This window comes from Schistocerca americana, chromosome 2, assembly GCF_021461395.2.
Source record: "Schistocerca americana isolate TAMUIC-IGC-003095 chromosome 2, iqSchAmer2.1, whole genome shotgun sequence".
NCBI lineage: Eukaryota > Metazoa > Arthropoda > Insecta > Orthoptera > Acrididae > Schistocerca > Schistocerca americana.
The window spans coordinates 591,867,391-591,879,271 of NC_060120.1; the positions used below are offsets into that span (position 1 = coordinate 591,867,391).

Genomic DNA, 11,881 nt, shown 5'->3' on the forward strand with positions numbered 1-11,881 from the left:
GTTCTCACTTGTCACAGCATTCAAAAATTGTGTATGGTCTGAAAATTGATTGCCTCACTCTAAGTTACTCTCTTTTCATAATAAAATCCTTACCAATGCTTTCATTGTAATAGCTTTATTCACATGCTGACTACTGACATTGAAAATAACAGTAGCAAACCAACAATTCAGATTTTATATCTTTCCAATTAGAAAAATTTCGCATGTAAGTTCCCAAATAGATCCAAAATATATTTTTCTGTAATTTCCGTAATCAGACAGCACACAAACCTAAAGCTTCTCTAATGTCATTACTTGCAAAAATTTATTGTCCTTCAAAGATAACCAAAAATATTCCTTCTCAAAATGCAAAACAGTTTCTTCATTATACAAGCATAAATGTAAAAATATCTTTTCGCCATAGCAGCATAAAATGCTATAAGTTTAACCATATTGTAAGTACTCTCTGATTGTTCCTGATATACATCAATGACTTTCCCAGTTGTGTTACTTGTGGTGAAAAAATTCTCTTCGCTGCTGACAGCAATATTGTAGTCACTGAGAAAACAAGAGAACTCCTTGCTGAGAAATCAAATGAAACTCTCAAGAAAGTTTATGATTGCTCAATAAGCAATAAAGTGACATTGAACATAAAGGAAATTAATACCATGAATTTCAGTTTGAAGAGGAAAAATGACAATGTTAAAAGTAGATGGCATCTCTATAGGCTGTGTAACAAAAGCAAAATTTCTAGGAATGAATTTTGATTCTCAGTTGAAGTGGTGTGAACACACAAAGGTACTTGCAAACAGAATGTCATCAGCATATTATTCCCTTAGAATCCTATCATCAGTGTGTAACATACAGTGTCTTTTAGTTACATATTATTCATATGTACACTCAATTCTTAGCTATGGCATTCTTTTTTGGGGAACAAAAGCACAAAATATGAATACAATTTTCAAACTCCAGAAAAGAGCCATAAGAATAATAACCGAAAATACAAGTTCAGCTCATTTTAAAGATCTGTTCAAAACACTGGGGATTTTAACTGCTCCACATGAATACATTTACCAGTCAGTTGTACATATCAAAATTCATATTGGTAATTACTGCACAAACAACTCTGTCCATGACCATGCAACAAGAGATAGACTCAACTTACATTTACCAAGAAAAAATAAACATAAAACTCAAAACAGCATTTTCTACCAAAGAATAAAACTGTACAATAAATTACCAGAAGAGATTAAAGAAATTGCAAAAACACACTTATTCAAAAAGGCAGCTAAAAAGTACCTGTTATGCAATACATTTTATACATTGAAGGACTACTTAGATAAAACAGAGTAGGAGTTTGGCAAAAAAATGTTACACAAATAAATAATAATAATAATAATGATTATAAAATATCCAACATTCCACGTAACACCTTCACTTTATGTTTTTTTCCTTCTTTTTTTCCTTTCTAGAAATACTTACCCCCAAGCTATGCATAGCACAATACTAACACCTCTTCCTCTTTCTGGGCTCAACATCTCACTGATCATGGAGGGATGCTGACTCAGTTTTTCAGGATAGCAAATGGGAAGTTGCGGTACAGAAAATGGCCCAGAGATCACCAGAGTGTGTGTGTGTGTGTGAGTGTGTGTGTGTGTGTGTGTGTGTGTGTGTGTGTGTGTGTGTGTGTGTGTGTGTTTCGTGAGTGAAGTGTTGTGAAACAATGTGTGTATAGTGTGTGCAGTGACTGATAGTGAGTTATGAGTGAACGGTGTGGCATTATTTCATAAGTTCTTTGTAAAAAAAGATTTGTATACCAGGAGTAAATCTAATGATTATCTCTAACTAGAAGTCTGTAAATATATGTGTATACAAATTAGATCATTTTAAATTGATCTAAATTTTAAATACTTTGACATGTCCTATATCCTTGTAAAAAGAGATCAGTGGATAATAAAGCTGCTACTACTACTACTACTGTTCTCATGATGCAATAGTACCACTGCACATCAACAACACCAGCTGCCTGCACCATCTACACACTTACTTCATCCAGGCACTTTTCCTCCTTTCATGGTCTTTTACACTTCTTATAATTCATTCAGGTTAGGTCCATCTTGACATCATCTACTTCCCCAGGCTCCTCATTTTCTTCTTCTGTATTTCCATAAGTGTATAGTAACTCCCCAAAATATTCCTTCCACGTGTCTTTGATTTACTGTACATTGTCAGTGTAATTTCCTTCTTCATTGGTCATACTGACATTTTCCATAATGTCTCTCTTCTTAGATTGGTTTGTTGGTTAATTTGGAGGAGGGGGCCAAAAAGCAAGGTCATCAGTCCCATTGGATTAGGGAAGGATGGGAAAGGGTGTTGGCCATGCTCTTTCAAAGGAACCATCCTGGTATTTGCCTGAAGATATTAGGGAAATCACGCAAAACTTAAATCAGGATGGCCAGATGCAGGTTTGAACCATTGTCCTCATGAATGCAAGTCCAGTGAGCTAACAACTGTGCCACCTCATTCTGTCACTTCTTAACCATTCCATATAGGACCTTCTTACTGCCCTCAGTATCCTCTTCCATCATATTTGTTCACTCTTACATCTATTTCCTCTTTCCTAAAGCTACCACTCTCTTAGTCATTTTCTTCTTGTCAGTGTATTCTTTACTTGCTTGCTCTAATCACTCTTGAAACCAAACATGGACTGCATTGATTTTCTTTTCTACTTCCACCTTTACTCCTTCATTTCACTAGGGACTTCCTTTCTATCTTTTCGTATCACTGGTTCTTCCACACACTTTGTCTGCTGCTTCTGCTGTCTTCATTTTGAAACTTCCCCATTCCTCCTCTGCTGACTTCATTTCATCCCTTGGTATGTTCCTCTTTAATATTTTATAAAATACTTCTTTACACTTCTCTTCTTTCAACGTCCATGTTCTTGTTCTTGTTTTCTATCTTTCTGCTTGCTCTTCCTCTCTAATTCGTGTATCCATCACTACTAAAAGATGGTAATCACTATCTACAGCTTCAAAAGATATTTACCTTGACATCTGTGTCTGTTATCCTTGCACTCAGGCTGTACATTAGTTAGTTTACCCTATATTAACTCAAAAAAGCACCTTATGACTTTCCTTCTTCTTAAACCAAATGTTGCTAACTGCTAGCCCATTCATTTTATAAAATTATAATAGTTTTCGTCCTTCCTCTTTTCTCTTTTACCATCTTTCCACTACCAGTACTTCCTCATAACCTTCTTTTTCCTTGCTCATATATGTATTTATTTTTGCACTTCTCATTGTCTTGTTTTCTGTTAGTTGGCTCTGTGTGTCCTGTTCAAAAGGCTCCTCTTTCGCAGGACATCCAACTTGTGATGAAAAAATTTCAGGTTTCCAACCTGGTGGCAGCATTTAACTACTGCAATGTTTTGAAGATTTTCATACTCATCATCTTTGCCAGAAGATGATGAGTATGACACTCTTCAAAATGACATGGTACTGTCACCTGGCTGGAAACGAAAGAGCTTTTCTTCAACAGTACACTCTGGAAAAGTCTACATTCACAAACTGAACTTGTGGTGCATATGTGTGCACGCTTTCAATATCCTTCCCTTCCACATTTACTCTGACCTCTCTCATGCTGTCAGTTATTTCCTTCACCTCCTCTTTCAACACTGCTCTTATAACTACAGTTACTTCACGTAACCATTTCACCGAGTTTCCTTCTTAATCATTTTCACTTCAGTACAGCCTAGATCCATTCCTCAGTTTCCCATTTCCTTAACCTTTTTGCCTGGTTCCTGGGTTTCTAACAATCGTAGGCTATGCAATCTCCTCAAGTTCAAGTCTACCACTTCTTCCACCTTCCTGTCAGTGTTTGTACATTCAGTGTGCCAAATCCTAATCATCTGGAAACAGCTGGGTCATCTCTCATTACACTCTTAACTAATGTTAATGGGAAATAGAGCTTTGGTATTCCAGGCAATTCTTTTCTTACAACACACTTGACTGGAGTTATGTGCAGTATGATGTATGAACTTATTGGGCCTGTATTTAAATTTACACTCCACTGAGAATTCATGTTTGTTTAAGATATTTTAGCAATCATTTTAGTTATTTGGAGTACCATATATGTCCTCAATGGGCTTGAATTTAAAGTTACACCGTACTGAGAATTCATGTTTAAGATATTTTAACAATCATTATCTTTACGTTTTTCTGACTTTATGTTTCTCTTGGTTTTAAGTTTATCATCTGTTGGGTCAACAGAATTTGCGATTGACTGCTTGTTTCAAAATGTTGATTTCCTTTTTTATTTTGTGACATTTCATAATAATGTATACATATGTTATTGCAGAAAGTCGAAAACGAAATTTTATGCCTATTGCAGTTCTTATAATGTGGACTACAAAGTTCTGATAAACATATGATGTGATAAATTAACTTTTTATTTGCAGAGGGTGGGTTGTTTGCAACTGAGGAAGGTGTAAAGGATTTGAATGATAACTTTGATGATTATATTGCTCATGAACTCAGGCTTTCTAGTAAAGAAGAGCAGCTGAAAGCATCAGCACAGATTCGGCAGTTTTTCTTTGGTGACAGTGAAATTACTTTGGAATCTAATGACTCAATTGCAACGGTAAGATTTACTAATAATCATATTTAATAAACTAAATTTCTTGTTTTTTATTTGATTACAATTGTACAAAGAAATAAATCATAAAGCTATTATGCATGCACCTCTTCGTGGCTTCTTTTGTACGTGTTGTTTGGATAAAAAGTTGCTTCCTGCATTATGAGTCAGAAGGAAGTGGAATATGGCCCACATATTGCTGGCAACAAGGAAAATGCCACTAATATATTGTGCTTGTTGCACAGATAGAATGTGTTTATTACAAAGATTGAAATAACATACACAGCTGATGAATATACAAATATTTATTATAAACTTGAAGTTCTATACATTTTGACAGATGTCTTGTTCAACACATACTTACTCATTTGAGGCCTGCAATTTGGGCATCTTTCTTAGCCCAGTTAGGATGTATGTTTAGAAAAGAATTAGATGTATATTTTTAAGGTACCAGTTACTTATGTCTCACATTCCTAGCAATTAAGAATCAGCGACTCAGCATCTCCACTATATGGTGAGTAGCAACTTTCCTTCTCACAATATTGTTACATTCCATCTTGGATTTTCCATTGTTTGATTTTTTGATTATATTGTTTCCCATATTGCTTTCAGCATATAGTATGAAGTTAAATAAGTATTTTGTTTGTCACAGCTGGTATCAGATCTCATGTTTGTTGAAGGAGTACACACCGTAGTGCAAAACATGAGTAAAGATTCTGCATATCCAGTTTACTATTATGAATTTTCCTTCTATGGACCACTCAGTGAATTTCCTGACTTTCCAGGTAAAAATATTATCATGACTAAAGGTCTTATTGCCACCTGAAATCAGTTTTTATACAATTTTTGATGCAGTACAGTAGCTCCTCTAAAAAGTCTTCAACATAACAATAACACTAATTACTATGTTCCACAGGAGCTTGCCATGGAGATGATAGAAGATATATGAGTAATTATGCAAGTCTTGAATCTGATTCTGCTGGATATAGAACTGGAATTCGGCTGTTACAGATGTGGTCCAATTTTGTGAAATATAGGTAAAATAATTATTTTTGTCAGTATCTGCTTTTTATAAAACAAAAAGGGGGGGGGGGGGGAATGTGGGGGATATATACATATATAAAGTTGAAACACACATTAGCACAGCAGGCAAATAATATTGATTATGCACACCACAATAAAAAAACATTTTAATGCTTATTAACAATAAAAAATGTTAGATATATTGTTAGCCATTAATGATACAAACACCATGCCTACAACAGTCTTCAATTTGGTGTGGAATCTACTACTTGCTTGACTGTGCAAAGGATTAGAATTTTGGTGAAACTGAAGACAGTATGGATATAAGGAAAGGAAAATCAGCAGATGACTCATTCATAAATCAAATTTCATTGTTATGTATTGTGGACAGACAAAAAAAAATCTACTCACCAAGTGGCAGCTGGAGAAAACATACATAATAGTTGTGGAAATGTGCAAGTTTTCACAGTGGACCCTCCCATTGGCAGAAGGGTTGAAGGGAAAGGAGAAGGGATGAAGGAAAAGGACTCACAAGGGTTAGGAAAAGGGGAAAGTTACATAAAAGTCATCCAGAACCCTGGGTCTGTTCAGCTACAGTTACATTGACTTACCACGCATTTTAAATACACTCCTGGAAATGGAAAAAAGAACACATTGACACCGGTGTGTCAGACCCACCATACTTGCTCCGGACACTGCGAGAGGGCTGTACAAGCAATGATCACACGCACGGCACAGCGGACACACCAGGAACCGGGGTGTTGACCGTCGAATGGCGCTAGCTGCGCAGCATTTGTGCACCGCCGCCGTCAGTGTCAGCCAGTTTGCCGTGGCATACGGAGCTCCATCGCAGTCTTTAACACTGGTAGCATGCCGCGACAGCGTGGACGTGAACCGTATGTGCAGTTGACGGACTTTGAGCGAGGGCGTATAGTGGGCATGCGGGAGGCCGGGTGGACGTACCGCCGACTTGCTCAACACGTGGGGTGTGAGGTCTCCACAGTACATCGATGTTGTCGCCAGTGGTCGGCGGAAGGTGCACGTGCCCGTCGACCTGGGACCGGACCGCAGCGACGCACGGATGCACGCCAAGACCGTAGGATCCTACGCAGTGCCGTAGGGGACCGCACCGCCACTTCCCAGCAAATTAGGGACACTGTTGCTCCTGGGGTATCGACGAGGACCATTCGCAACCGTCTCCATGAAGCTGGGCTACGGTCCCGCACACCGTTAGGCCGTCTTCCGCTCACGCCCCAACATCGTGCAGCTCGTCTCCAGTGGTGTCGCGACAGGCGTGAATGGAGGGACGAATGGAGACGTGTCGTCTTCAGCAATGAGAGTCGCTTCTGCCTTGGTGCCAATGATGGTCGTATGCGTGTTTGGCGCCTTGTAGGTGAGCGCCACAATCAGGACTGCATACGACCGAGGCACACAGGGCCAACACCCGGCATCATGGTGTGGGGAGCGATCTCCTACACTGGCCGTACACCACTGGTGATCGTCGAGGGGACACTGAATAGTGCACGGTACATCCAAACCGTCATCGAACCCATCGTTCTACCATTCCTAGACCGGCAAGGGAACTTGCTTTTCCAACAGGACAATGCACGTCCGCATGTATCCCGTGCCACCCAACGTGCTCTAGAAGGTGTAAGTCAACTACCCTGGCCAGCAAGATCTCCGGATCTGTCCCCCATTGAGCATGTTTGGGACTGGATGAAGCGTCGTCTCACGCGGTCTGCACGTCCAGCACGAACGCTGGTCCAACTGAGGCGCCAGGTGGAAATGGCATGGCAAGCCGTTCCACAGGACTACATCCAGCATCTCTACGATCGTTTCCATGGGAGAATAGCAGCCTGCATTGCTGCGAAAGGTGGATATACGCTGTACTAGGGCCGACATTGTGCATGCTCTGTTGCCTGTGTCTATGTGCCTGTGGTTCTGTCAGTGTGATCATGTGATGTATCTGACCCCAGGAATGTGTCAATAAAGTTTCCCCTTCCTGGGACAATGAATTCACGGTGTTCTTATTTCAATTTCCAGGAGTGTAATATAGATATTGCACTCCCTACCAGTTTTCTATTTTCTGAATTAATAAACTGGTTTGGTTATTCTATTGGCATACCTAAGATGTTCTACATTGGATCATACCTTCTGCTGTTTACTGTCCATTTCATGTTCCTAAAAAGAAACGTTATTTTTCAGTAACTTTAGGTTAAAAAAACAACAACGGTCCTGAAGTTTTGATGCTCCCTTTTTATGCAAACCATGTTACAAATTGGTGTAAATGGTAATATACTGTCCACTTTACTTGCTACTGGCACAGTGTGGACCAGAAATGAGCAGGAATTTTAAAATGTTGAACAATACTGATATCGACTCTGGATAAATATGTAATAGTCAGTAGGTGTAAGGCAACTGCTTTATTGATGTGTTTCTAAGACACTGATCCTCAGAATATCTGGAGAAGGTTAAAAAAATCGAGAGTAGCAAGGTAGTAGAAGCTGTAAGACAAGCAAGAAAATACAATAAAGAGTACATGAAAAAAACAAACCAAGACAAGGTGTAGAGCTACATACAGGCAATATGGCATCAAGTGAATATCTCACATACCAGGATGTAACTGAGTACACTACATTAATATCTAAGATTAGAAAATGGTCAATAGGTGGGACTAGTTGTATCATAATGCAGCTTTGAATGCATGAGTAAAATATAATTTAAAATAAAGGGAAGAAGTAAAAAGGATGGTCATACATATGACAAACCACAGAAAATAAAAGAAGAAAAAAAAAAACAGACATTATTCTTACAGTGTTATTAAAACAATATGATACATGCACTAACTGGAAATAGGGGAAGAAGAGGCATGGAGGATGAACCATCAATGAAGAAGGATAAATTTGTTTTATTAAAGACATGATAACAACAAATAAAAAAGTAAAAAGATATAAAACATATTTAGAAAAAATTATGTTGCTTATAAAATATATAGTAATAGTAAGACTAAAAATGTGATGTCATCAGAATTACTTGGAAATGGCAGTGTATATTGGGTGTAGGTGTTTGTAAAAAGGTAGTAGGTTTACAAGCAAATACAATACTTATTTATTTTTTTGTTGTATCGTAAGTACAATATGAAGAAGCAAGGGCTAAAGCAGTCTATTAGTCATCTAGTGTTGCACATTAAACTGGGCAAAAATATGGGAAAATAGACAAGCTGGAGGTGCTCCAATAACTGTTTATTTTTTATTGTATCATAAATGCAATGTGACGGAGCAAGGACTAAAGCAGTCTATTAGTCATCTAGTGTTGCATATTAAATTGGGCAAAAATAAGGGAAACCAGACAAGCTGTAGGTGCTCCAATATTTATTTATTTTTTATTGTATCATAAGTGCAACATGAGGGTGCAGGGACTAGAGCAGTCTGTTAATCATCTAGTGTTGCATATTAAATTGGGCATAAATAAGGGAAAATAGACATGCCTAGGTGCTAGCTGCCGAATAAGAATGAAAGACTTCAACATCAGCAAAAAAATGAATCACACTGCATATGTGCACAAGTAGGAGGAATGGTGAAATTGTACCATAAAGTGCATGACAAAAGAGACAATCGTATCATAAAATATGATAAGACAAGAACAAACAAAATTGCATAACAAATTGTAAAAGTCACTGATTATGCACAGTTTATAAATACCAAACTTATGCTGCAAAGAAAGGGGCCAATAATGAAACATCTCTAAACCATCAAGCCCCCATGACAGAAAATTAATGAGACGTGTGGGCTGGCAAGGGTGTAAAAGGGGAAGGTATAAAGAAAAGGAATGTCACGTGGAAGTTTGCTCAGAAGACATGTGGGTGAACAATGATAGAGACCATCATGCTCAGAAATATTTTTTGTTATTGCTTTTACATATTGTTCACTGCCATTTTGTGGGTTTAAGGACAAGTTGTCGTTGCCTTTGCAGTATGGCTTGACTTGAATTTTGTTGTTGAAAATAATACAAAGTTGTTCATCATAAACTCTCACAGATCTTCATCAGTATTATCATATAGTAATAATCAATATTTAAATGACTATGAATAATAAGTCTCCAATGCCAGTCCTTAGTAGCACTGCTGATAGCTCATTTCTCAAACTAAAAATCTGCTCCTGCAGGTTATCATTAAACTACCAGTTCTGGAGTTTTATATGCTTTTAGATCCACTCTTGTGTCACAACAATTTAATATAATATTCACTAACCTTTAGGGTCTGTATCTTAATACTGATTTTTGTAAATATGCACATCCTTTTTTTTTTCTCTCTTTCCATCACTTTAGATGTTCTACATATTAGCTGCTGTCTATGTAAATGTATATGTTCATTTTTCAATGATTTCTAGGTGAAGTTAGTAAAATAAATCTACAGATCTCTTTCTTTTAAGGTATTTGTATCAAAATTTTCTATTTTTTGTTTCTAAGTCTTATGTTTTGGTGGAAGCTACTGCTTGTGGGTTAGTTCATACGCACAGCTTAGCTAAAATTGCAGGATGTTCCTTTATTGGTAGTTTTTTAACTGTAGCTATAGTTGTTGAAATATTTGGAAGAATTGCTCATTTGCAGAGATTCATTACCAGCATTGCTATACTGAATGTAAATAATGAATTTTTGATAAAGTTTGATAAACACTTTTAAAAAAGTAAGCTGTTATTTTTGTTATGTCCAGAACAAACACAATATAAATTTTAATTTTGTATTTTCAGTAATCCAACTCCATACACTGATGAGTTACTTACAGAAGAATGGAATATATTTGAGATAAATAATACAAATTATCTCGAAATTGCGAGTGATCTCCAGGCTGGTACGGGGCTCAACAAGGAACGAATGAATTTCTGGCATAGTGTGTTGCCATAGACAAGGCACTTTGAAATAGAATGTATGTACAATGACAGAGAGAGGTGCAATTGACAGTATCATACAGAAAATGATTATGACAGAGGCACAGGAGCTGTTAAATTGCAAAAAATTAGATCTAAAGGAAAATTTAACAAATGGGCAAATGTAAAATAAATTATGTTCTACCTTTTCTATAACCACCAATGAAGCTATTTCATGTACTTTGTAAAGGATAGAAATAAAAAATGAGATGAGGCTTAATACCATGTCAATCATGATCCTGTTGGTGACACACTTATTTCATGTTGTATGAACATTATTTGCTTGTGCTTTAGTTGACACTGTAAACTTCTAATGAACCAGTCTCTTATAAGGAATGTAAGCAAAGACTTTCAGGTAGTTTGACAAAAATGTTGTCATTTTCCAATACTTTCTTATTGTTGTGTGTATTTATTTTTTCTTATGACCTTTTCTTTGTATGCTGGTGAACACATTTGAAAGTATGTAAAATAATATCATTATTATGTTATTTTTCAATATTGAGAGAAACAGATACACCAAAAGGACACCAGCTGATTCAACATTCCAAGATTTCCCATTACATGGAATTATCATTTGAAAGCAAAAATAAACAAGAGGCCCACAATTTAAACGTGCCAACAAAGAGTAAAAAATAATAAATGAATAATTCACTAAATTTCACTGTATTGTTTTGAAAGGCAGTGGCCATCATTGCTTATATCATTTAAGAAATCCTTTATACATTTAAGAAGAGTTTTTAGTAACTACCTCCTGTCCTGTAGTGTGAAATATACCAAGGCATAACAATTAATTAGCAAATACTCATCTTCATTTCTCGGTGATCTCAGATGCTGCAGTTGCTGTAAAAGAATTTGTGATTTATTTCCTCCACAAAAATTTGCTGCAACTTGTTGTTAACAGTGTAACTATAGATTTGGTGGCACTAAGAGAAATTTCAGGAAATTCAGGTTGACACAATGTGCTCCTCCAAAATCACATGTATATTGCATAATACTGTAACAGAACTGTCTCAAAAAGCTGTTGGACACAATCATGTGTACTTCATGACTACTTTTATATATATTAGTAATAATTACTTCCTACATCATCCATTATTAGAAACAGAAAGTGTATGGATTACAGTCAAAATCTTGCTAGTGTACACAGACTGTCATCATTCAGTTACACATTAATTCATTACTTTCTCATTGCAAGAAAAAGTTTTACAGGGCTTTGAGAATTGAAATTTGTAAACTATGTTTGCTAACAATATTTTTTTTGTATAAAGTTGCTTATGTCATGAAGATTATTAGTCAGAAAATGTTCCTAACATTTCTGTGAG

At 36.7% G+C, this 11,881-nt stretch overlaps 1 protein-coding gene across 1 annotated transcript in view; it reads left to right on the top strand.

The window, feature by feature from the left end:
* Positions 1-10,790, top strand: part of LOC124596133 (esterase FE4-like) — a 70,418-nt gene extending 59,628 nt beyond the window's left edge. The window contains exons 8-11 of the mRNA XM_047135153.1: positions 4,436-4,617; positions 5,264-5,396; positions 5,528-5,648; positions 10,383-10,790. Coding sequence (XP_046991109.1) covers positions 4,436-4,617; positions 5,264-5,396; positions 5,528-5,648; positions 10,383-10,536 — 590 coding nt within the window. The 3' untranslated portion in view covers positions 10,537-10,790. The remainder of the gene's footprint in view (positions 1-4,435; positions 4,618-5,263; positions 5,397-5,527; positions 5,649-10,382) is intronic.
* Positions 10,791-11,881: the final 1,091 nt, after the last annotated feature.